This window comes from Cyrtonyx montezumae, unplaced genomic scaffold, assembly GCF_038088225.1.
Source record: "Cyrtonyx montezumae isolate F1298 unplaced genomic scaffold, pur_monq_1.0 scaffold_2, whole genome shotgun sequence".
Classification (NCBI taxonomy): domain Eukaryota; kingdom Metazoa; phylum Chordata; class Aves; order Galliformes; family Odontophoridae; genus Cyrtonyx; species Cyrtonyx montezumae.
The window spans coordinates 36,610,130-36,637,804 of NW_027071936.1; the positions used below are offsets into that span (position 1 = coordinate 36,610,130).

At 38.5% G+C, this 27,675-nt stretch overlaps 1 protein-coding gene across 1 annotated transcript in view; it reads right to left on the reverse strand.

Moving 5' to 3' along the window:
• EGF (epidermal growth factor) overlaps positions 1-27,675 on the reverse strand; it is a 52,609-nt gene that overhangs the window by 15,241 nt on the left and 9,693 nt on the right. Inside the window, exons 3-17 of the mRNA XM_065736889.1 lie at positions 26,615-26,814; positions 25,507-25,688; positions 22,597-22,827; positions 21,420-21,622; positions 17,317-17,442; positions 16,293-16,415; positions 14,290-14,412; positions 12,977-13,102; positions 12,029-12,165; positions 10,705-10,853; positions 7,842-7,946; positions 5,985-6,208; positions 2,378-2,545; positions 1,428-1,577; positions 259-405 (exon numbers count right to left, since the gene is read on the reverse strand). Coding sequence (XP_065592961.1) covers positions 259-405; positions 1,428-1,577; positions 2,378-2,545; positions 5,985-6,208; positions 7,842-7,946; positions 10,705-10,853; positions 12,029-12,165; positions 12,977-13,102; positions 14,290-14,412; positions 16,293-16,415; positions 17,317-17,442; positions 21,420-21,622; positions 22,597-22,827; positions 25,507-25,688; positions 26,615-26,814 — 2,394 coding nt within the window. The remainder of the gene's footprint in view (positions 1-258; positions 406-1,427; positions 1,578-2,377; positions 2,546-5,984; positions 6,209-7,841; positions 7,947-10,704; positions 10,854-12,028; positions 12,166-12,976; positions 13,103-14,289; positions 14,413-16,292; positions 16,416-17,316; positions 17,443-21,419; positions 21,623-22,596; positions 22,828-25,506; positions 25,689-26,614; positions 26,815-27,675) is intronic.

Below are 27,675 nucleotides of genomic sequence, written 5' to 3' on the forward strand. Positions count from 1 at the left end.
AAACATAGGGTCATAGTTCGAGTATCACTGAAGTAGCACAGTGAGTATCACTGAACTTTATTTAGGCTTGGATAATATTATCAAGTTTTGTTGACGTAGTAAAGTGTCACAAAGGCAAACAGAAAAGCAGTTCTACATAGCATAATTGCACAGATCACTCTTGTTACAAGACCATTAAGAACACCATCAGTCTTGGCTTGGTCTCTCTTCCTTTAAGACATGATTTCTTACTGAGGTATGACAACTTTCAGTCTCTACCTGATATCATGATTTCAGCCATCAAAGAAACTTCTACTTTCTTCTTTTCTCCTTTTTCTGTACCCTTAAATACTGCACTGCTTCGTGTGCTCTGGAGTGGGGTCTTTGGTGCTGGCATTGGCCCTGCATCCTGCACAGAGATAGTTTCTGAAGAGAGAACAAAAAAGTGACACTGACTATTTACATTTACTGAACGAACTTTCTGATTTTCTACCACTGATCTAGTTTCCAATTATTACAGTGTTTTCAGTCTTCTTTTTTTTTTTTAATAAAAATCGTTTTTACACAGGGTAGCCTGTTTCTGGCTTCAAATTATTCCTGAAACCACTTACTGGTGTTTATTTAAATACAAAAACAAAAAACAAAAAAAACAACGAATGCAACTATGTCAGCACCACAGACACTGCTCTCACAGATAGTATCAAGGAAAACATGCAATGGTCAGACTACATCTTATTGTCCTAGGACAACATCCCAGTGTTTCTTGAAGGAAATTTGTTCCATTTGTTTCTTGCAAACAAACTAAAGCATTTATGAAAATGTATCTTAGATGCATTAGTCCCTTAGGAGGAGTGGCATGTTCAGATGGGAGACAACACATCAACTGTAGAGAACAGGAGCAGAGCTGACAATGGTGAACTCTGGGTCACAGTTCAAAATAAAGTACAAGGACAGGGCTGGAAAGCAGAGTTCATTCTGATACATCTTAAGAGACAAAGAAGTTTCTGCTCTCGCATAAGCTTTGGTACTATGTAAATATTCTCCCCTTCTTTCTGCAGGATCTGTACTCAAACAAATAGCAGTAACTGCTCACCTCAGCAATATCATTTCAATTAGCTGCTGGTTTTACTAGTGGACTTCATGAAGTTTCTTGTAATAGCAAGACATGGTTCTAAATCATAGCACCCTAATCAAAGATACTGAAGTTCCACTAATCCATGCATGAAAAATTACATTACAAAACTTGAGTGATCCAGCCTCCTTGGGGTGAAACAACAGCAACAAATCAGAGAGAAAAGGTGAGAATCAGGGTGAAACTATATTGCATACAGTAGAAAGTGCCTATATTTTTAAATCTTCAGAAAATCTGTCATTCGTTATGCAAATGTTTTTCAGTGTTATTTGCCAAATTCTTTAAGGAAATCTTTTTTGGAATTAAAGGATTGTACCTGCTCTCGCATTAGAAGCATTCAGAGGGTGACAGGTTTTTCCATCTTGAGTTTTCCCAAATCCTGGATGGCATGTGCAATGGGCAATTCCAAAATTGTTTTCACAGATCTGATCACAGCCTCCATTCATATAAAGGCAAGGATTTGCCCCTAATGAAGAAAACCAGGCAACTTAACAACCTGCTTCTTCAGTCAACATCTCCTCTTAGCTGTGCAGTTAGAGCAGTGGGAAACAAAATAAGGACAGAAAAAAACTAAAAAAACTAGTAGTTTTTAAGGGGTGTTTGTTGTGTGACATTTTTATCTTTTTTTTTTTTAGATAAAAACAGACATATAAAGCATAAATATTATCACCTAGCTTCTGTCAAGAAAGCAGATTTGCATGCGCTCTTTGTAATAAATGTGTGACTTTTTATATTATTATTTTCTTATTATTTCTCCTTTAATTTTTAGAGTCCTAACATCCCATGAAAGAACATTACAAGGGCATGAGGAACCTGTGATTATCTTCTCTCAGCCATGGTCTATTGAATTACTTGATTTTCTTTTTCTGCTTACAGGGAGATTGTTCCAAAGAGAAAATCAAATTATTTGGTCCAAAACTAATATAAATTACAAAACCTTTGTCCATGTTATTTATTATTTGTTTGTGAGAGGGGTGCTAATAAACTAAAATAGATAGGAATTACAGGACTGTGGTAGCCTTGTGGCTGCTGATGAGCATATATTCTTGGGCATGATCATAAATATAAATCATTTGTTAGTATTCCTAGACACATGCCTAGATGATGCTTTCAATGAATGCCTGTTGAACTGCAAGGGGGCTTTAAAGAACCTGTTTCTGAGAAGATAATCCTCTCCCCAAAGACATGAGAATATCTCTTATATTGACATCAGTGAACATCAAGAGGAGGCTGGAAGGGAATGACTGCTTAATTTTTGCAGTATACCTGGTTTCGCCAAAGGATGAACTACAACCATTGATGAGGGTCTCAGCATGCTGCCTCGAAGACGTACCCTGTTTTGGCCGGTCTTCTTGTCCACCCTCATTAGTGATGGCCTAGACCAGTCAGAAAGCCAAAGGTGATCCTCAAACACCGCTACAGCAAAGGGGTGGCCTACAAAGAAATAAGATTCCTCATTTCCACATCTGTAGATTATACACGAGAAACCAAATACGTAAGACCAGTATCTGCACCAGAAGACTTCATATTCCTAGTCTGACTTCCCAAGAGAATCTCAGCAATTCAGAGTCCAAAGGACACTTCTGTCTGTAAGGGTAAACATAAAAATCTTTGCAAAATTATTCTACTTCTACGATCTCTGTTGTGGTAAAAAAAATTGCCGTTAGTTCAAATGGGTCTATGCATTCTTCCTATTCATGTAGAAATCTCCTGATTTCAGTGTAGCCTGTGGACAGTTTTTGCAGTGAAAGGTAAGAACACATCTTGATCTTCCACAGAAGTCTAACTGGTCTAATGAGGGGGGGTTCTTCCTGTCTGAACCAGATTTGTTTCTTCCTGGTTCTCCCCCACAATCTGAATATGTACCTCACTTTGTACCACTGTTGTCTGAGCCTCGAGAGACATGCCTGAGAGGCATGTCTTTTTGACATAAGATGTTATGCTCTATCTTGGATGTAAGCCTCAATCGGGTGACGTTTAGCTTTAATAATGAATGTAAGACCCCCTCAAAGTAATATTTTTTAACAAAAATCAGAGCCAAACAAGTAAATTAGATAAATTAGATCCTTGGAGAAGTAGTATATGATGATATATCTTAAATGCACACCCCAAATAAACTGGGAGGAAAAAAATGCAATCCTGCATAAGAAAATTTCTAAGATATTTTATAAATGTTTTTAAACGTTAAATTAAATAGCATATTTTTATTTTCCTAGCACTTCACCATCTACACTGAATTTAATCACCAGACATTAGTCTTAGCTCTTCTTTCCATGAAATTTGAACAACTAGCACAAAATCGGTATGTTGGCTCCATCTAAACATTCATTCACAGTTTAAAGATCTACTGGCTATACTATCAACAACAACATCCTCTTTGACCAGAATTGTTTTAATCTCTTCACTTGTAAACACATTAGGGATTAAACCTAGAGTCACAATATCATTAACAGAGATCTCAGGAAGAGGGAAGTTAATAGTCGCATCTAAGCAGAAGTCTTACTCAAAACAGTGCAAACTCAAACCACTGAATAAAGAAAATGAATAGTAGTGGTATTTACTGCCTTGGACAAGTGCTTACAAACTGTTTTACTTAAAGCTGAAAATGGGGCTAGGAGAAGAGCAGAACTATAATCATGCCTATTTCGTATGCAACTAAATTAAATGAATTCCCAGTACAGGGGCACTAGAGGGAGCTGCTGTAACAAAAATTCGTACCGCTGCACGCTAGGTATCACAGAATCGTAGGTTCACTTGAGTTGGAATGGACCCTAAACGGTCGCCTATTCCAACTCCCCTGCAATGAACAGGGACACCTACAGCTCTATCAGGTTTTCAGAGCCCCTCCAGCCTGACCGGGAATGTCTCCAGGAATGGGGCACTACCACCTCTCGGGGCAACCTGTGCCAGTGCCTCACCACATTTATTGTAAAAAACTTCTTTTGGATATCCAGTCAAAATCTCCTTCTTCCTGACCCCATCTCTACACATCCTAGCAGCATCCCTAAACTCCTCTCAAGTTACCTGTCTTTGCTTCCCCTGCCTATACATTTTCTTCTTGCTCTCCAGTTTGATCAGCTGGTCCTGTCTCAGCCATGCCAGTCTCTTGCCTTCTTTTCACAGTTTTCTACCCCAGGCAGCCTCCAGTCCTGATGTCACTAAACAATTTATTTGCGTTGTTGAGCAACAGATTCAGTACTGTATTACCCCTGCTGGGACAATCAATTTCTTATCACAAGAAGCTGTCCTCAATGCATTCCAGGAGCCTCCTGGATTGCCTACAGCTCACTGTGTTAAATTCCCAGCAGATGTCAGGATAGTTAAAGGTCCCCAGCAGGACAAGAGCCTGCTGGTCATTATGATGCTTCCTGTAGCTGTAGGAAGAAAACTTCATGCACAGGGTTCTACTTGATCAGGTGGCCTGTAGTAGACACCATCCACAAAGCTCCCTCCATTGCCTCAGTCTCTAACTCTCACCCATAGACTTCCAACTTGCTCATAGCCATTTGTCAGGGAGAGCTTTTCGCATTCCATGTGAACAAACACTTCCCTTTCTTCCTTCAGAGTAATGGTGTCCAAGAACAAAAGCTGCATTCTGATCTCACTAATCAGTGAAACATCAAGAAATCAAGTCTCTCCACATCTTCAAACTCACACCCCTGAAAGTCTGCACTTATCTCACCCCATATAGGCACTGATGTCCTTTTCTCCCATCTCCAGTCATCCATATCACAAACCCTACCTCATTTACCATACCCTGTTTTTCTCCTGTGCTCTTAGCTCTCTTTCTCCCCAAAAGACACATAGCCCTGCTCCTTCTGGAGAAAGAAAGTGAGACATTCAGTACGATTCAAGGCCCTTCTTCTCAAGTCAGCTGCAAGAATGTGAAGCAGAGCAAGAGATAAATGCTGGAAGGTCACTCTTCTCAGGGTTGATAATATCCTACAGACTGCAGAACGACACTTCCTCTTGGATCTCACCCTGCACACCTCCAAACATATGGGAGGGGAGCTGGGAATGACCACAAGTCTTCACAGAGCAGAGCCCAGAACAGCAGCAGCTTAACCATAATGGCAAAGTTACCGCAAAGTTAACAATAACCATGGTGTCGAGCCAAGGCCCCTCATGTTTGTATGTAAACTTACAGAAAAAGAAAAAAATCTGGTTCCCAGAGAGCTGTCATGCACAAAAGGGAATTGTCCTCTCCATAAATCAGTTTGCCACATACAAGATTTTCAAACACATGGTTCACTTTAAGTGTGGTACATCAGTTCCTCATTGCTAATACTTTTGTTTTCTTGCTCCAGAAAGAATCATTTACATGTCAAACAATAGCAATCTCAGCATTCACAACTAACAGCATACAGCACAAATCGTTTTTCCATTCAATATCTATTGCGTGTTTACAATTTTTCCAGTATTCAACGCTGTGCAGATGCAGGTTCTTTGCTCAAGGACCATAACACCAAGATTAATTGTGTTCCAGCTTATGACAATATAACTCACTGGCATAATAAATACAGCAGAACTTGATTTAAACTAAGCAGCCATGCATGGAACAAGCAAAACACAGTTTTAACTTTTTTCTTCTTTTCATTTTTGTGGGGAAGGCAGACAAAGTCTCAATATAATGTAAAATGGCTGATGTATAAAAGCAGAGATTGTCAGAAAAGTGTTCTTTTGTTAAAATGGATCAGTAAGTATAATTTGGTTGACAGATCAGAGAATTAAGTAATGCCATTAACTTCAGTATAGAGTTGCAAGCAATACACAGCACAGCCAGCAATCAGTGATTTCCATACATAATAATGTATGCACATACACATGCATGCTGACAAGAAGCAGTAGGTAATTATCAACCCCAAAGCCTCACCTACATCATTCTGTGCAAGAATTCGACGACCAGAACCATCCAGATTTGCACTCTCAACCACTGACTGCTTAGCATCACACCAAAATAATTTGTTGGCTAAGTAGTCAAGAGCTATTCCACTGGGATGCACCAGACCCATGCTGGCTATAACCCGACGATCAGTGCCTTCTAATGAAGAGCTGGCAATCTGGGGATGGACCCCCATTTCAGTCCAGAATAATCTCCTTTAGAAAACAAAACACACACAAGAAGTCAGTAAGGAAGCAGTTGTCATCCACTCTGTGGAGCTCTTTCAAAAAGAAGAAAGAAAGGTGCTTGCTGCAGGACAAATATCTTGACTCCTGATCTTTTATAACTTGCCATAAGATTCCAGTTGATTACACTGGGACTTATGCAGAATCCCTGCTATGTTTGTCAGCACAAAACCTTCCAAATCAACTCCTGTTTAAGCTACATTCCAAATCTTTCTATCTGCTTTACAAACTTTCCTCAAGTGCTGACAGCAGCATAGCAAACTCAATAGAAGACTTCAGGCATTACCCAGCTTGTTGGCTAAACAATGATGTAACATTGTATTCATGCAAACAAAATCACTCACCACCCATGGAGAGCAAGCAAGAGTTGCCTTAAAAAAAAAAAAATCAGTGGCAGATCTTGCCTCATCTCTTAATCACTTCATGATTCTCAGGGTCTCCCTCTACAGTCCTGAGTGTTACACACTGAACACTGCGTGTTTTTCAAGAAACAGTGAAAGAAAGCTCAAAACAGAAATGTCTAAACCCACAAATTGCTTTCAAAGTTTGGACTCAGCCCCTCGGGGCATAGCTTCCTTTATCAGGTTACCAGAGGTACCCCTGGTTTCACTTAGCTTTGTTTACACATGCAGTTTTCATAGGTTCATAGGTACATTAGGTTGGAAAGGACCTGTAGCCAATGCAGGGATCAGTATTCTTGATAGGCTTTCTTCTACCTCAGATTCCTCTTTAGTATTGGCTTTACATTTACAGACACTGTCACTCCTCTCACCACTCTCTAACAAAGCAGGGTTTAGTGATGTTTCCTTTCCCCTGTAGCTTTTGCTGCAAGCTGTGCAAGCTTTATGCCTCTTCAGATAAGCAATCTCCCTGAACAGACCTGTTTTGTGCAAAATGTCACTACCATCTTCCATCTCTATGGAAAGATTTCTTCAGGTCTTCTATGCCCACGGTAAAGCTAACAAAACATCCCCCCTGATTTGGTTTCAAGCAACAATATTTAGTAATAGCAGGATATGAGCATAAAAAAGAACCTCAGCAGCTGATCTGAATCCCTTTAAAACCACCTTACTACAGGTGCATCGGCTGAAATCCATTGAACTTCAACATTGATTAAAATGATCAGAATTTCATCAGTAATCCTACAATTTCAGGGTTTCTGTGATCATCTCAGCACTGACCAAGAGGAAATAAGGTGTCCTTAAATCAACACACCTCCACAACAGTGGATTTCTGAGGAAACTGAAGCATGGACATAAAAAATCCTTTGCAAAGAACATATGTTAAAAGCATCTATACCTTCTTCACAGCAATACATATGGAAAAACAAAGCGAGTATCAGTTAGGGTGATTTTAGTAGCTTCTATTTTTCTGTAGTTTTATCTCTAATGGTTATATTATTTTTTAATCTAAATGGGAAATTAACCTGTCCCAACTCACAACAAAAACCCAGAAATAAATCACTGCAGCTCACATCACTCTGCTAGGCAATTACTGTAAAGCTTAATGTAGTTCTCGTCTGCCAAAAGGGCAAGGCTGGCATGTTCATTTTCAGAAAGCCTCACTAACTATTACATGATTAACCATGTCTATCACTCCTTACCTTGCAAATGGGTGAATAGCAATCCCTCGGGGCTGGGAGATATCCTTCCAGATTATCATTTTTCTTTGCATTCCATTCAAATTGCTCCTTTCAATGCATGCCTTCCTGCAATACATATGGCACCATTAGGTCCTCCCCACTATCTTTCTAACTACATTTTAAGGCAGAATGTACTAAGCTTTTCCATTGCTTTCATTTAGCACAAAACTGTAAGCAATCTCATTGCAAAGACATAAGTAATCCTTCTGACATGGGATGTCCAGTTCTTTTATCTATAAGTAATTGAAGTTACAGCCCCATTATCTGGTCCATTATGATAAAATACCTGCTGCTCTGTAGATGACTTGAAGTTCTCCTTTTTTGGGAAAATAATTAGTTGGAAGTATGATTGCTAGCAGATTAATGTTAACTTTAAAAGAAATTGGGAGAAAAAACAGCTTCTAATTAAGTGACATTATCAAATAAGTAAAGAATTTTTTTTTAATAGCACATTTTTTAGCATTTACACACTGTATCTATTTTATAGGGACAGAAGAAGTAGAAGTCTTTATAGCCACTTGTATAATCTAGAGCAGTCACGTATACAACCTATATTCTCTGCTTCCCAATCCATTTTTTTTTCCAGAAAACTGTTGATGTTTATTGCTAGAAACTGCACCTTGTTGAACAAATGTCAGGAACACATGAAAGCAAGCCTATGTATCTCCTTTCTGAATCCACAAAGAAATACCACACAAAGATGGAAGGAAATATACACACATACAAGGGCTGCTCTGAAAGTAATGCCTCCTATTTTATTATGTTGGCCTATGATGTCAGAGGAGGATGTTAGTATGGCTGTAAATGGTTGAATCTTCCCGTTAGTATTCCACTACATGTTGTCGCCATGTGACAGATGGCAGCAGAGGGTCAGACCCATAAAACAGTGTTTGAAATGAAAATGTGTATGAAGAAAAACTGTGTCACAGAATTCCTCCATGGATATTCGTTGAGGTTTGCTGATCATTTATGGAGACCAAACAGTGTATGTGACTACAGTAAGTTTGTGAGTGATGTGTTTCATCAGTGGAGATACTGACATGGAGAATAAGCCACATTCTGGGTGGCCATGCACAGCTGTGCATGAAATGAAGAGCATCTTGGATCAGGTCATCCATGTGAGTCAACTGGAACCGATGACAGTGTTGGAATATTGCTGGGTTTGTGCCAGATGAGTCTCACAAATGCTCACACAGGAACAGAAAGAACACCATATGCAAGTTTGTCAGCAACTACTGTACTGTACCAGTAAGATACAGTTTCCTGTATTACATCATTACCAGTGTCAACATGTGGTGTTGCCATTATGAGCTGGAGTCAAAGCAGCCAAGCAGCCATCCCTGGAGTTTCAAGATTCAAATTCTGAATTGAAGAAAAAGTTCAAGATGCAGCGCTCAGCAGGTAAAGTGATGTGCACGCTTTTGGGATAGGAAAGGGGTAAATCTTCTGGATTTCCTGGAACCTGGACAAACCATCCACTATTACAACTGCTACATCATGATGCTGACAAAACTGAAGGCTTGAATTTCCAGAGTCAGGCCAGAGAAGAAGACAACTTTTCTCTCACAATGCGATAATGTCAGGACTCATTCTAGTTTGAAAACCGTGGAACACACTGCCCATCTTGGCTGAACAATTCTGCCATACCCACTGCACAGTCCAGATTTGGCAACCTTCTGACTTTCATTTGTGTGGGTCCATGAAAGATGGATTGTAGTGGCAACATCTGCTGGTGCAGATTTTAAGATCGTACCACACAGTCTCTTATGTATTGCTGGCAAAGATACATAGCTATTGGTGATAACTATATTAAAAAATAGTTGTCTGTAGCTGAGAATTTGCTCTATCAAAATTGTTATCATGCTTTTTGTTTCTGTTGTAGTTTCCATGGAAATAAATATGCAGCATTACTTTCAGAGCAACCTACATATACGTGGAATAGAAACAGATAAACCCAGTAAGTGAGGAGGAAGTAGCAGGTACAAATACATGGCTACATCCTTGGATCTTATCTTATGAAGTATCACAATTTCCCAATTCACAAGAAATTCAGTCATATTTATATGAGAGTATGATTGCATAGAGGAGTTTGTACCTAATACCAAGGAAGTGAAATGGCAGTAGACCTAACAGAGAGAGTGACTGTAATTGGGACTATCTTTTTTTGACTAATAAAATATGGGTTTAGCTGGAGCATCATGACTGCTCCTCAAGGAATCTGCACTGCATGTTCTGTTCTGACACCACCTTTTTACCGTAACTTTTTTCCTCTTACTCTGCATGTAACTTTGGGTAACATGAAATCATACTGATTGCTAGTGGTCAATTTCCTTTAATAACAGAGAACTGACAAAGAAACTTATCTTAAAATAATTGCCCATTAACTTTTAGGGTCATAAGTTCAACTGTCAACAATACTGAGTCCATCCTGAAATGTATTCAGTGCAGTAATACTCTCGCATATATTTTAAACTTAGTGCATATATTCACTGCATAGTGAATATATACATATATGACAGTATGCACATAGTCACACATGTACACACATATATATGTATATATGCAGTACATGCTTTAGATTCTTTGCAAATGAGTCCAAAACCTTGCTCAAAGATAAAAATACAACAGTGGACTGAACATGAACTTCCTGCATCACAGTTTTAAAGAACCTTTCAGCCAAATGAACCAAAGATCACAACTATCCAAGCAGAATGTGAAGCATTACTGAATTTAGAGTGATATCTCAGCTATTCACATGTCACTAGTCATTTATTCCAAATATCTTATGGCATGCTTCAACATAAATGCACTGTATTGTATGTACCCTCGGTCTGTCCAATACAATTTACGGTTAATCCAGTCCACAGCAAGGCCTTCGGGTATATCTATAGCTCCATGAATAACTTTTTCCCGATTTGAGCCATCCAGATTAGCTCGTTCTATCCACTTCAAAGCAGTATGGGCAAAGTAAATCTGTGAAGAAATAACACGAGACGTATTTAGTTCCCACTGCACTTTCTGCTTTATTTCCCTCATCTCATAGTTCCCCTTCTGAATGAATTTTTTTGTCTCAGATGTCCCCTGAATGCTTATTCTCAAAAAGCTTCACAGGCCACCTGTGATTTTTGACCAAAGAAAAGGCACGTGTCCTTTGACCAGTAGGATTGCTGAAGGCTGCTTGTGCTTAGCAGTAAATCCTAATTGCCCTACATACAGTTGCCTCAATATCCTACGGGTTGTTGCAGTGAATAGCCACCTCACGTGAAGCACAACCAAGAAAGCAAAAGCAGGAGCAAGCAAAAAGAAGCATGTTATCATGTTACTTTCTGCTCATTAAGAAAAGGAGGCTACTGCCACCAGAGCAGGTGATTTACACTGGGTACAATGCAGAACAACTGTGAGCTCCCCCACAGGGCCCTGCTTCAGGGCAGGTAGCCACATTTCAGTGGCACCTGAAATGATCCCCCTGTAACATGGCTCTGGTAACATTCCCGTTTGTTTAGCTCTGTCCATCTGATACCTGAAATGTTTCCAGCAGCATAACTGAGCTCCTCACTGGCTTTCACTGTACTATCCAGTACCCTTTGTATCACCTTAACAGTGTAAATAAATCTCACCATCTGAAAAAATGACTATCAGCCATGGGAGATTCAGCAAAGTATAGCTGAACTCCTCTTCCAAACTCCACAGGAAAAAGCAGGGCACAGGGACGTGGCCGTACATACAAACTGCTCTCTGTGAAGAAAAGACTCCTCTTTCCAGTATAAATACCTTATATTGAGAACAATAAATCCAGCAAGCACTCAGCAGTTTTATTTAGTAACTAACATTACTCCTAGGCTTAGTAGGGACTGTAACAAGTAGCTCTTCTGAAAAAAAAAATATACAAATACAAATTCCCTGTAAACTGACTGTGTCAACATACACATTACGGAAGGATGAAAACATGCACATTAAGGTAGCAAGAAAAGGGTGAAAATCCAGTTTGTTCAACATCTTGTGCCAGCAGCACTCCTGGACAGGCAACAGAGCATCACTCAATGCAATGTGTAATCTGGATCACTGACAGCAGAAAGGTTAAGGCACATGAGAGCCCAATCCATTTGTCCTTGCAACACTTCAAAATCCTCTCATTTTTAATACCTTACCTTATTTTCCACTGGGTCAGAATCCAGCGCTAAGACTACTCCCATCTGCCCATCAAGTAAACTTGCATAATCTGTTCCATCAAAACTGATCCGGCGGATATCTTGGCTGTTTGCAAACAACAGAAATGGCCTAGGGCCTGTTGAAGAAAAATTGCACATGTACATTCTACTAGCTTCAAAATGGTCTCTAGATGACATCACTATGTAGGATGCTGTAGGTAGGAATGACAGCTCCTGCATGTGCTCTGTTTCTCTGCGCTCTTTTTGGTACTTTAATAATATAATCACCGATACCTTAACTACTGAAGTAGGTTCTGGGCATTGCTTGTTATTTCTCTCTTCACATTTCATATTTTTTTTCTATTCTGTATAATTATGTACATCTTTTCATGGCCAAATTATTTAATTCCCAGTTAACTATATTAATTACCTGAGGTGAACCCCAAGTGAGCAATTGAACCTTTGTTTCCAGAAGTACTGAAAGTATGAAAACATAAGTAACAAAGGAACAAGAAAAGAAGAGACAAAAGCTTGAATATAACATTTAGAAATTAAGATATACTTCCACTCTACTGTTAGTTAAATGTCTTAAGTGTATAGCAGGGAAAGACAGAAGGAATTTGGTAGTATTTTATTTTATTAGCCTCTAGAGCCTGGATTTAAATCTCACATACCTGAGGTAACCTCATGCATTTCTAAAGTTAATTTGGCAGTCTAAAACTATTTCCTGAGAGAACATTGTCAGAGTTCTTCTTACTGAGCTAAAAGCAACATTAGGATTAATTGTGCTAGAACCTGTACATTTTCAAAATAGGTTATTTTCCTAAATGTTGCACAGAGTAGTATAGAACTAGTGCAAAATTGCATTCCAGTTATGCTACTCACTTCAAAAGCCTCTGAAATATTTTTTTTTCATTCAGAAATAAGCAGGATTATCAAGATACTGACCTATAGCAGTGCAGTGCTTTCTGTCTCGTTGTAGCTTATATCCAGGAAAGCAAGCACACTCCCAGGAGAATGGGTTTAAAGAAGAACATATCTGACTACAGCCACCATTATCTGGAGATGTGCAACCTTAAACAGAGCATTGGAAAATTTTAACTTTGCCATCCTAAGGAAAAAATACAACAAAATCATAAGTTTAAGTAAGTGAGCAATCTACTCAGTATAAAGTGACGGACAGAATTCTGAAAAGCCTCATGCTGGAAGAAGAAGTCCAGCAAAATGAAATACAATTAGGTTCAGCTTCTCCTAGAACCTTTCCTGAAAACTCAGGACACAAGGTGGGGTTGTATGAGATTGGGGATATATGATCAGACTTCCATGTGTTGATTGGTTCTGAGAACTGTTTCATTCATGGAAATCTCACCCAAAACAAAATGGTAACAAATTCTATCAGAGTTGCCACTCCATGCAAAGCAATGGCTAATCAACATTGTTATCCAAGTTAATTAATTGAGGATGGTGACCTGGTGAAATACAGTGGCTTTCTAACAAGGCAAGATTTTAGGCAAGATGGAAGGAAACCATTCATTTTTCCTGCAGCTGTACAATCTTGGCCTGAGCTTATTCAGTGGAGCATCCCCAGCAAAACAATGACGCTGCTACATGTGTATGGTACAGTGTGAAGTAAGTAGCAGATATAAAAGCAGAAGGGGATTTATGAAGGCATGAGTCTGGCATTAGCTGTGCTATCTTGACCCCTAGACTTACAAAAATACAGCTGAAAAGTACAACTCCCTGAATTTGGAGAGCTGCTAGAATTCAGAATGACAGATGAGTGGGTGGAGCTTCTCCAAATACTCTAACTCCAAAATTCCATTCTAGGTAGATGGAATAACTCTAACTGCTGCAAGTTAGAGTGACTCAGAGCCTGGGTTGGTCAATGCTTATAAAATTAACCTTCAGATTTCACCCAAGCCCTGATTTCGTACTGTCTGTCCTATGATTCATATCAAATATAAACTGCAGATGTCACCTGCAACCAGCATCTGGGAGATGCCTTGTTCTGTGCTGACAGCAGAAGAATTTGGCCCGTAAATATTGGATGCTGTTGCTATTAAGCATGTATTAAAAATAAAGATGAATTTTGAACATCTCAGTGCTCAGAGCCGGACATTCCACTGCCTCCTATTTTGTATAGTCATTTACAACTGTGCAAAATGACTGTAAAGTGCCACCATTTACTTCTGGCTCTCTGTGCCAAGAACAAACTGAGTTTGGCAGTCATTACCATTAGAAAAAAAAAGTTAAGCACTTACCTGTGCATGCTTTGCCATCCTCTTTGAGTACAGATCCTTCAGGACAAAAGCAAACAGGCCCTTTAGATGTCTGAAGGCAACCGTGGCTACATTCAGTGTCGTTATTTACACAGGAAATTAGCTCTACAGTAATATAAAGAGGAAAAATAAATAAATAATAGAAGTATTTACTAAACCTTCTTCAAAAGATGTATTAAAATTTTCAAAGTTGTTATTTGGTTGGTTTTCATTTTTGTTTTCCTTTTTCCAATTTTTTCACCCTCTCTTAATTAAAACAAAGGAAAAACCCAAACTTATGGCTGTGTCATGAAGCCATTACACTGACTAGCCAAAATTTACAATTTTTTATGAAGGGGTTATATTAAAATAGAAACACATAAGAAAATGAACATTTTACATTTTATCAACAGTGGATCAAGCTTCCAATATATGAGGAAGTTAGACTTAATGTGAAAAATGTGAAGATAAGAATGAAAAACCAACAATTCCCTCTTCTATGCAGGTCCATGGGATCTTCTCCATTCACCTCTGCCCTGTAGTTCTGCATTGCTTTGCGGCCCCATTCTAATACCACATGGCAGCACTCTGCAACTAACACAGCTTTCACACATTTTCTTTTTAGAACCAGCTGCATAGACCAGCTTAAATGGGGCGTAGCTGTTGTAAATACTCCTCCCAGACAGTTGTGCTCTGAACTGGATTGCTCTAACCTTTTATGCTGAGTGAAGAGGGTGAAGAAAATGATCCCATGTTTATTTCCCTCCAGAGCACGTGGCTTTGAATGAACAGCTGTGTACAGGACAGTCTCAAGGTACGTAGGATGGTGACATATCTGGCCTGTGCTGCAGTGGTTATGGAGTTATACTGCCCATTCTGCATCCCTAAACTGTTAGAAAAACTGCATTTTCTGTCTAATTTGAAGCATTCAAACTAGGCATAGAGTTCAATTTAGTCATCCAGAGTAGGAATGTGTAATCTCGGACACATGGGGACATTGCACCACCCAACAGCCTCTGGCCACTGTTCTTCTGTCACATCTGACTGCCTCATGCAGCCATCTCCCATAGCCTGGACACCCACACTTAGGTCCCTGAGTCCTGTACCTGGCTTGGACTTAAGAGGAGAAATGCCTCTTTGAGCTTTAAAAAACAACAGACTGCTTGCCTATATTTAGACATTAGTGTTGATATTTAATGTGCCCTGTGTCCTGCCACAATCCAGACTGAACCCACTGCTGTGTACTGGCACTTCTAAAGAGAATGAACAGTAATGCTTCATTCCTGTGGAAACAAGGAAGGAGGACCCTTACATGATCCTTCTAAAGTAGAAAAGTGACTAGTGATATCCCAATACCTGAAAACTTTGTTGAATTTCACATTTTATGTTCTAGAAAGACTTGATTCATTTGTAGGCTGAGTATGCATAATGCTACATTACAGAAGAAAAGTTGTTGCCAGCTAGCAAACATCTCAGCAAATACTGAAAATCTTATGGCCATAACTCAACATGGGAGCTGCAAGCACACATCTAGAACCAGATACATAGATGCATGAAACCTGAACCCACGTTGCTCTCCAAGAGGCACAGGCATACACGATTACTCACGTGTGACTTAATTCTTTAAATATGTCATCTGTTCTTGGTTCACACAGTTTAAGCTGATCCTACTTGTATAGTAAAAGAGAGAAGCAATGCAACATGCAAAACTTCCAGAGGCTTCAGAGTTATACAAGGACTGCCTCCAATATTATGGAATCACAGAATTGTTTGAGTTGGACGGGACCCTTAAAGACCATCTAGTCCAACTCCCCTCCAACAAACAGGGACACCTACAACTCCATCAGTTGCTCAGAGCCCCTCCAGCCTGATCTGGGGTGTTTCCAGGGATGGGCATCCTCCATTTCTTTGGGCAACCTGTGCCAGTGCCTCACTACCCTTACTGTAATACAATTCTTCCTTATATCCAATCATACCATAGACGTCTTTGAATCGGTGATACTTACCATGACATGTTTTCCTATCAGGCAGCAGAACAAAACCTCTTGGGCAGGTGCAGTAATAGGAACCAGGGATGTTCACGCAGCCCAGAGTACAACCATGATTCCAGAAGCCACATTCATTGATATCTGTCAAAAGAAACACTCACTGTGTCAGAATACAGTCATAAGCCAATGTCAGGGAAATTAGTTAACAAAGCAAACTAACAGTCTTCAAAAAATATCTCATTTCCCCTTAAAATATGTTGGTCCTAGTAAATAGTTTTTTAAAAGCAAGTCTTCATACCTAATTCAAATAAACTTCAAAAGCCTTCAAGCAACATATTCAAGCTGTATGTGCCCAGTATGTGTGTCCAGAGGCAAAGCATAGCTTCCCAATACAGATTCCAGTGTCAGAGTCCTGTGTGCACCCTAAAAATTCACATTAGATACTTCCCTCTGACAAAAAATCTTTTTTTAAAAATGGCTCCAACATGACTTCAGAAAAATTCTCAAAACAAGGAAGTGGTTCAGAAGTTCCATTTTGGAAAATAATTCTGTATAATTTCCTGAGAATTACATGGCTGCTGTAAATGTTTTAAGCTCATAATTTTGTTTTCTTTATATCTATCCAACTTTGGTCCTGCAGTGAAAATGCTTACAGAAGATGTTAACCTTAATTATTAATATTAGACTTTGATTAAAGCAATCCTGACTTGAAGATTTACACTTTTTAGGAATTAATGCAATTTTTAAAGGTGAGGCTTTAAAACATCCATTGTGTTCCAATATTATTCAACATTTCACCTTTGGTGATACAATCCATTCTTAATTTTATCAGGACCCATAAGAATGGCAACTTCTTAGGCTAAGACCAACGTTTCTCACAAGGACAGCATTTATGACATTTTGTTGTATCTTTTTAGACTGTTTTAGAACATGGAAGGACACTAACATGGCACCTCAGAGTGTTTCTTCATCCTCAAGATTAGAATAAAGTAAAAGAGCAGAGGAATCTTTTCATCTAGTGGAATAAAGCTTAGAGTATTACCTTCACAAAACTGCTTATTTCGACTTAAAATAAAGCCACTAGAACATTTACATCGATGAGTTCTCAAGTCCGGTCTACAGATTCTTCTTCTGCACTTTTCTTTGTTCAAATCACAGATTCCTTTTTCTGGAAGACCAAACATAATGTAAATGTAACCTTCTGTTCAAGGAGAAACTGTTTTGAGCAAAGATTCTCAGTGACACATTCTCTCCTTCTCAACAGTTATTTGCTCAACCTGAGGAACTTATTTTGTAATAACTTATTATTGGTAAAGTCAAAAAAACAAACAAAAAATCACTATAAAATTAAAGTGCTTGTAGAACAATGAGTACATTTTCCAGAGACAAAGAGTAAGTTCCTTCAGAGGAAGAAAAGATGAGCCCACAACAGAAGCCTTACTACTACTCTCTTCACAGAACAAGGGAAACAGACACTGAAGCATCTCTCTCCACAGGAAGGATTGGTAGAGCCTTGTATCAGCTCAGTTACCTTCCACTGGTAGCTGATATGGTGCTTCCGCAGATATGCAACACTCATGCTCTTATTTTTGTCTCATAAAATATTATTTTTGTTTTAATCTTTCTAATCTTCTTCCAGGATTGCTTGCCCCTTTTCCAAGCTAAGAATAGCTGGACTGCTGCCACTGGATATGGGTATGTAGCCACCCACACACAACTCTGTGCTTGCCCTCTACTGTATGTGTAATACAGGGAATCATAGGTTCATATAAGCAAGGAAGATATTGGCTTTGAAAGAATTGCTTATACTGTCTCCAGTTCAACATTTTAATTCCAAGAGATGGACACCAGCATAATATTAAATTTTAGCATTTAGTCTTTTGCTAGCCACAGAGGAAGAAAAACTGGCCATCAGTAGCAATGTCAGATCACATCTATAAAAGAGTGAACTAATTTCCTAGATAGACACTTCATCTTGGCTGAAAGCATCAGGAGTGGACATATTTGCATCAGGCTGATTAATTTTTTGCTAACAAAAATCACATTGCTAAATGAAAAACAATGAATGGATGACTAGATGGATATTATGTGGGCTATTACGCATGTTAGCTTATTAGAAACTTGAATCTTATTTAGTTTAATATGACCTTATCTTTTTGTAGAACCTGTTTTGAATGTACAAGCTAGTCCCTTTATCTTCATCTCTATTGCAGCTGAATCAGGAAGATATTATGGTGAGGTGTCTAACTTCCAAATACAGAGCAATTACAATGACAGCAGTGCAAATATATGCAATCTCAAAACAATACCAGATGATACTCAAGGCAGCATCTCAAAACTAAAAGTGAATAGATCCTAAGTCATAAATCACAAAAATGTTAAGATAATCTTTTCTGTAAGAATAGTCACTATGAATCTTATTTTCTCACTGCCCCCTACCCTAACACTTTTTGAATGGAAATGGTTGTTCTCAGATGATAGCCTGACACCAGAATCTCACATTGTAAAGAAACAGGAAGTAATTCCTCAAAAAAAAAAAAAAAAAAAAAAAAAAAAAAAAAGATAATTATATATATATATATATTTGATAATTAATTATATATATATATCCTGGGAGTTCTGAATAACATTTCCTCTTAACTTATTAATCTGTCAGATAAGATATTTTCTAAAAATTCCAAAGGGAGCATTTGAGATTTTAAAGTAATTAAAGCGTCTTATGATCCATTAATAAAAGTGGAAAGAGCATTCCAACAGGCATTTGTAAATGCACATACTGACATCAAATCTAGGGTTAGTTATCAAAGAGATTTCTATTAAACTAAAGGCCATCTTCCAGATACTACCACGCCAAAGTTGTTGTGTGGGGTTATAGCAAATCCCACAGCTGAATTAATGCTTTTCTCCCTACTTAATTGTCCCTGATCAGTTCAGGAAAGCCTTTTGAAAGAGAAGATAAAAAAGGGGACATGAGAAATGTAAGCAGTACAATAAATAATCCAAATTTCTGTCAAAAATCTGATCATATCAGTTGAGCACTTCTAGTAAGGACTCATTTGGTATCTGCTTTAAAGAAGGCCTGATAATTCACAGCTGACACTACAGTGTAACATACACTTTGTTATCTTGTACAGAGCATCCAATTAGTCTAGGTATGCTTTTATCTCCAGGTTTCTCTGTTGTAAGATCAGCTATAAATCTCATTTGTACTCCAGGCTCATTAGCCCTTCTTTCATATCAGTTCTTGCACTGGATAGGCCAAGCAATGTTCATCCAAAGTCCAAAAGGCTCATCTGGATTCAGCCTGTTAAGCTTCTTTCTACTCCATCACTTCCCAGACATTTTTACAAGGTATTTAGAATCAAATAGAACTACTGCTGAAAATGCTACCATAGACATGGTGGAATTTTAGGAGTAAATAATGCAAGGCATTTAATAACACAAATATTTAATTTATTAAAGAGAGGTGGGGACAACTTCTCTTGACAGTGGAAAGAGAAACATTGGAAAATAACATGTTCTGGTGGAAGAATTAAGGGCCTGTAGTCAATGAGCATTATGCTACATCCTTTTGTGGAGAGAACATAAGTAACAACTAATAGCCCATGAGGTTCAGGAGAATGCTGTCATGAATTACCTTTCTTAGTCACTGTTTCTCCCTGTCCACCTTCATGAAAAAGTAGATATGGCAACAGGTGGTACCCAAGAAGGCTTCATGAGAAAACACTTGGGACCTTCCAAATTTTGGAATCTTTGCAACAACTCTGAGCCATGTGTGGACATGTCACTACACTGTCTACCTCACAAATGCTCCCTTTCATAGTTGCACCATGTGTATGCACCAAATGTGCGAAGAAAGAGCTTTAATTTGCCAACCCAACTGTTTTTCTCAAAGAAAGCACAGTACCAGTATTGCCTGTGAATGAAGGTCCCCTGAGATTACAAGCGTGTTTGATTTCCAAGATCACTTTCTATTTTTCATCTCAACAGATCCTTGCACTGCAAACAAAACACTTGGAAGGGAAAGCTCTCTTGAAGACTTTGTTTTTCCCATGTTTCAGGAAAGAGATAGAGCACGATACTTCATGAAGCCATTGGCTGGCATGAAGAAAGACAAAGACTGTTATATAGTAGATATTTCAAAGTGTCTCAAAAGAGACAGACATAGTTTCATTTTTGCTCATACAAGCACACATCACTTTCTCCCACCTGTGACCATATTCCCCTGGGAGTTCTGCAACACTGCTTGACACTCCCAAATGTTTACATGCTCAGTTCTTCAGGTCAAAGGAAAACTGGTGACATTCAGTTAAAACAATGTTACTTTATGTCTGCTTTCCCAAGATCAGAAAGCAAGACACTATCTTCCCTGGGCCCCTTCCACTTCCTCCTGCCTCAACAGGAATCATCAAGTAAGGCTATCTGCAATCAACTTTCATCTTCTGATCCCACAGCAAAGTGCAGTGGCAAGGCTATCTCATACTGCAGGCTGCAAATGATACCAATTAAAGACACCTAGGGCTCTCATTTAATAGCTACTATGGCAGCTTCAGACCTGTCTTAAACAAGATGACTTCTAATTCAGTGAAGCTGAGACATCCACACTATCACCTGTGGGTCATACTATATTCTTCTTAAAATCCTTCAGTGCCATAATAGTTAATCAGAGGTATTTAGATGTGCATTACATTAAACTTTCCAGGAGAAAACTGGCATTTGATGAATATAATGTACACACACCAAAAAAAGAAAAATTAAAAAGCTGTATGTTCTTTATATTTAGAAGTAAAGTATAAAAATATTTTTTGTGAAAAAATAAAAGGAAGGAAAAGGAAAGTGGAAGGAGAGGGGAAAAAAACTGGAAGGGAAGGGAAAAATATGACTGGAGAAAAGTTAGAATCACAGGGGCTGGAAGAGACCTCTGGAGATCATTGAATTATTTCCATATGTATTCATCTTAATGAAACGAACATTTAATGCTCAGTAGCTCCTTACTGAAACTGTAGACTTATGAGTTGCTGAAGTTGAGGGAAACCTGGTGACTGACTTTAGTGAGGCCTGGAATTTTGCAGGAGAAAAATACTACTGTGAAAGGTCAATGTGTACTACATTGTTACTCTCACAAATACATCACAGTTTACTTACCAAACTCTTGAAGATCTGTTCTTGCACCAGGCTGTTTAAATGGATGCACTACTTTTATCTCCACAGGTGGAAAAAGTGATGGTTTCAGACTAATAGTGACTACAATATTTCCAGTATACTTGTTGGCTGTCCATATTGTACCAGACTTCAACTCCGAATAGTACAGGTGGTCAGCAAAGAGAGACATACCAAGCAACTGATACCTACAACATTGAGAAATAAGTATGAAATGGCACATCATCTGATTCCAGTCTATACTGAATCATACATTTTCTGAGGCATGCATTAAGTCAAGTTCACTGTAAATAGCTTTTATTTTCTTATAGTGTATATGTGAGAGTCAGATGAGATGCCAGAGATACTCCCAGCACTCAGAATCCATCAGATTTACAAGAAACAGCTACAAAAATTGTGATCATTTCTCACAGGGTATAAGAGACGCTGTTTAAGACTGACTCAGCTGACAGAGACAGCTTCTAGAATTAAACTAAAGAATTAAAATGGACATTTGCTCTGTTGAAGCATTTAGGCCAGAAAACTCTCCTCATTTCCCAATGTGGCATTGAAAAGTGCCTTCTCTGAACATTATGGCTGTACCGAGAAATTAGAGTGGAGATGGAAGGACGGGAATAGGGTTTTCCTGAAAGCTGTCTGGTTGCTGCGCTCAGCCAGGCACTGGGGAGATGAAGGTAACTGCAAATCTGCTGACATTCTCTGGAGAGCCTGAGCACAGGGCATCACTCACACCTCCCTGAACAGCAGCTGAGAAGGACAACAGGTTTAGAGGAGGACAGGGAAGACCTGAAAGAGCTCAGGCTCTTGAGCACAGGTCAGACACCTGAGCTAACCTACGGTGACCTTGGACAAATCATTTAAGCTCTCTGCTTTTGGCTTCTCTATCTGCAGAAAAAGGCCACTAATAAACACTCCAAGAGGATTTCTGAGGATTAAGTAGTTATCATTTGCTAAAAGCTTAGAAGATGGAGAGTACTAAGTGGCAGTATTATCTGCAGTGAATCCAACAGTTGTTTTTTTATGCATTAGTAGAACTGCAGTTACAAACCATGTATATGCATTATGGCATTATGAAGCAACAAAATAAAAGTCCCCTTATGCTCTCTTTAACTGCATGCCTAGGAAATTACAGTTTTATTTCTGACAACCCAGAAAAACTCACCGTCCAGAACTTCGGAGCAAACGAACAGCACCCCCTTCATAGTCACATGATCCAATATGGGAAATCTCTTTCCCATGATCATGCTGGATCCAGTATAGCCTTATGTCAACCAAATCTAGTGAGATGGCCTTTATTATTTCTGTGGTTCTTAGAATATTTCTCATATCACTTCCATTGAGGGACACACGGTATATGCTGGAAACTGTACCATCTGATGACCAAAACAGTATTCTGTAGGAAAGAGGAATGTTTTCGGAAAAAAAAAAAAAAAAGTATTTATATGCTTACAAGATCACATCACTGCTATGTATTCCTTGCTCCTATGTATGGACTTTTCTCAGTCTTACCAAAGTGCATCCAGAACCAAAACTAATAGTAAAGCAATGGGCTTCTTTAATACATATTGAATTCTTCCAGGAAAAACCCATATATGCCTCTCAAAACATAGGTCTACTTCGAATGGAAATCATTTTTGCCAACAATGTGTTGTCTGTTTAATGGAATCAATATTGCCACTAAGTTTTGTTAGATTTTTCTCCTGTTTTAATTAATGTGTTTCTATCAGCAACTTCATGATTGTTCAGGAAGCAATGAGATACTAGACATTTACATCATGCATGTCAAGGAGGAGTCAGCTTAGCTTAACCACGAGGTACAATCATGTCTTTCCCTGCTTTGTTCTGCCATGCAGCCAAAGAGGGAAACTAGAACAAACTCTGAAATCTACAGTGGACTGCTTCAAACTTGGGAAAAGGCATGTCTTTGAGGCACATGTTTGTTGCCCTCTGCCTCTGGAGAGGAAGTCACCTCCCAAAATTCAAGACCAACACAACACACAGTGGTACTTAGAAATACCAAACCATTTCCTTCTACCTTCCTCCTGGTTATAGCAGCCAGCCTATAATGTTGTTAAATTAAGGTCCTGTCAAAATAAAGCTCCAATATCCAAATAAGTTCGGCACTGAGCCTACTTACATCTCAGGTTATTCATGGATCAGAACTAAGATTTAATGATTTGACCAAGGTTAGCAACAGTTCTTATAACAGAGCAAGCTAACCCTCATTTGTCTGTTTTATTTCTTAAGGCTTGGGTTTAGATTCTTTGCTTTAGCTTCTTACGCTTATGCACAAAAATTACAAAACACTTCATAATTTTGCCTCATCTTTACAAAATTGCAACATTAACAGTATGAAACAGTGTAGCATAAAGCCAGCTTTACAGTGTTAATCTATAGTTAAAGACCCCGAAAAGGATTAGATCTCACCAGCAAGAGATTATACTAAACAAGTAGAAAGAATCAACCCTTGCCTCCATAGATTTTCTCCGTCACATGCTCTCCAGTCATCACAGATTTTCAAAGTTTTTTTTTTACATGCAAAAACAAGTTTCCAGAAGGACAGTCCAGCTTTCTACTGCCATTTTTAAAAATCCATTAACATCTGCTTACATTTCTACACCACCTTTAGTTATTTAAGAAACTTCAGTGCTCTGGAAGGTTGAATAAATGCAAATATTCACATTTTGTCAATTAGGAAACTAGGAAACAGCAGTAATTATAGTCTCTGTGCAGATATTTTGCAAATGAGTTTGTGATATGAACAAACAGGAAGAGAGAAGAACTAAGATTACAAGACAGCTGGAGTAATTGCCAGCATTTACCTTATTTTACCTCTTTTATTTTTAATCCTGATTTTTTAGCACTTCTAAATACCATTAAAAAAATCTTAGAGCTATAGTCAAATTATTAATAGTAAGACAATCTTATTACTGCTAATATCTAGGCACATTCACTAAGAAAAACTTTTACTAAGGCATCATGCTGACTTGCATTACTTAAGGGTTGCACAGGCTTTAGGAAAGACACTGTTAGCATCAGACTTAGATAATGTTTATACCTTTGTTCATAAATATATATATTTTTTAATTCAAATTAGAAATAAAGCCTTTAGAATTTCCATACAAGCAAAACATACCAGGACAGAAATATGATATCAGAATCCTTGGAATCTATTTTCTTTATAGTTTATTACTTGTTTACTGGTTGCTCTGTAAGCATATAAGTATAGTTTCAGAGCATGGTGAATCACAGCTAGGTGAATATACAAACTTGAGTCTCCACAAACACTTGTGTGAGTTCAGGAAATATATTTCCATTATGACATTTGTAACATATCCATATACAGCATTTGACAGTGGATTTAAGGACTCGAAGATTTTGAAAACTAGTAAGCACTATATTAAAAGCAAATCAGAAAAAACGCATATTTTAAATGAAAATACACTAATTTAGTCTAAATGTGCCAGGTTGGGAACTAAAGAACTCCCAGCATGTGCAGGCATTATAGCCTTGGCTGCCCCAAGTCTTCTTCCCACTGCCCTGAAACTCTGTTTTCTTTGAGAAAGAATTACCAGACCCTCAAATCTCACCAATGAATTTTGCTCTGATAACCAATAGGTATCGATTCTGCATTAGACATCAGTAGCCATCTCTCACACACTTCCCTTGTTCTTTCTTCTATATTTAATTTTTTATTTCATTACTTCCAAAGAAGGGAGATCTAGATTAGATGTTTGACATAAATTTTTCACTTTGAGGCACTGGCTGCCCAGAAAAGGTGTGAATACTCCATCCCTGAAAGTTAGATGGGGTTGGATTAGACTGGATGGGACCCTGGGCTGCCTGACCTAGTGGGAGGCAACAAGAACACAGCAGGGAGTCAGAACTGGAAGGTCCCTTCCAACCCAAGCCATTCTATGGTTCCATGATTCTATCATTTTGTCAACATTCAAGTAGGTATTGTACAACAGATAAAACACCATGCACAGAGTATCTCTACAGTTGATTAACCACAGTCACAGTACTTAATTAGAGTTCACTTTAATGAAATTACTAACCTAGTTAAAATTACCTTTGCTCAGCATCAATGGCAATCTTTGTGGGCTGGCCAATATTTCTTAGAAGAACTCGACGTTTCTTCCCATTCATGTCTGTTGCTTCTATGGTTGCTTTCTGTCTGTTGGCCCAGAGAATGCCTTGATTTATCCAGTCAATAGCAAATCCTGAAATGCCTTTGTCTATGTAACATAATCTCTGTAAACAACAAATATTGCCAACAAGAAGAATTGGGGTTACCATAAGTTTGACTTTCAATATGTTGACTGAGATTTCCCATCTCATTGCACTGGCCTGCTTCATTTTCTCTCAGACCTGTATTGTTGCTCTTTCTTTTTTTTTAATCATTTTCAGTTTCCTTTTGTTCTTTTACACTCCTTTTGAATGAGTGAACCACAGGTAAAAGGGAAAATATTCTTCGTGATACACTAGACCCATCTTCTAGCTACAATTTCTGCCTACATTTCAAACATAATGAGGTATCCAGATGGAAGACAGCCTAACACACTGTTGCTGGAATTTGATCCTTAAAAAACAGCTTAAAATATATAGTTAAGATTCCACATGAGTACAGCAAAATATAGCAATCTCTGTCCAATAAAAGAAGGTTCTCATAGTACTGAAGTGCAGACATACCAGCCTGTCCTCCCTTTAATGAGACAGAGGCAATGAACTGCCCAGTTTTTTTTCTGAACAAAGGATGCAGTTCTAAAAGAAGCATTTATGCAACCATAGAAACCGATAAAAAGATTGAGAAAAAAAAGAGTAGGAATTCGAACACATTCTTCTCATACCATTTGTGGTGGTTTGAGTTATGGCAAACAGGAAGGCAAACTTTCATAATGACAAGGATTAATTTAAAACTGATAAAGATGTTATTGTCTTCAAAGGTTTGGCTTGTCTACGTTTCCTCTCTTTCTGCTGATCCACAGAAAACACAAAAGTACTGTGAATGTCAGTGAAACAGCCTAGGCTCAGAAACAGAATCATTATGGCTGCAAAAACTGTTTAATAAGTCTGAAGTATCAATAAACAGGAACTGTAGAATTGCACCTAAGAGCAGGTGCTTCTGCACAGGATTTTATGCCCAGTAACTCAGAGAATTGGAGAGATGATGATTTTACCTCTCTTTTTGTGCCATTCAGGTGAATTCTTTGCAAAAGTTGCCTTTCTGAATCTACCCAGTACACCTTTTCTTCTGTATAATGAAAATCCATCAGTCCTGATGGACCAGCATCAGCCACCAATCTTTCATGATTGGTCCCTTCAGTATCAATTCTGAAGATTGCACTTCCATGGCGAAAAAGTAAGAATGGTGCAGGGTCTGGTGTGGAGAAAAAGAGAGAGACAGAGAGAGAGAGAGAGACCAGTTAATGGATAAGCATTGCATTTTTGCTGCATTGCATTGAGTTTCTGGTTGGATATTAGGAAAAAATTCTCCAAAAGAGTGGATGGGCACTGAAACAGGCAGCCTGAGGAGATGGTGGAGTCACCATACCTGGAGGTGCACAAGAACTCTGTAGGTGTAATACTTAGGGACATGGGTTAGTGGGCAATACTGGTGGGTAGGTAATTGGTTGGACTAGATGATCTTAGACATCTTTTCTAGTCTTAACGATTATATGATTTCTCAAGTTCTCAACAGTATTATCCTAGACAAAGTAGAAGATTTAACCTTCTCACTCATACTTAACGGTAACTTTCTAGGTACATTAAAGAGAATCAATGACCAACGTGACATAAATGTATTGGTCCATTCACATTTATTGCTGAAAATCCATTAGATCAAAAGACCTGAGTAATGAAACTGAGATTGCAGAAAAAAGTTTTAATTAGAACACATACTTGGAGATACAGAGACCAATCTTTAGTATACCATTGAAGCACATTCAAAGGAGAAAGTCCTGTGATGGTTGTTACCATTGGGTTTTATAAAATGGTTGCCTGAAACAACAGACCATGGCATACAAGAAAGTCCCTTGTTATGAACTTCCAAATAAAAGCATTGATACAGATCCAACAGAATGATGGCTTTAAAATCTATCTAATAATTTGTTGAATTTATTTTTTTCCAAGAATTCAGCCCCCTTCACAGCAGAAGAAAGAGTGCAAGTTTGATTTCTGCACTGAACAAGTTCTGACAGCAACCAGGGTGTAGTTAACTGCTGCTCACAGGGAAGATGAT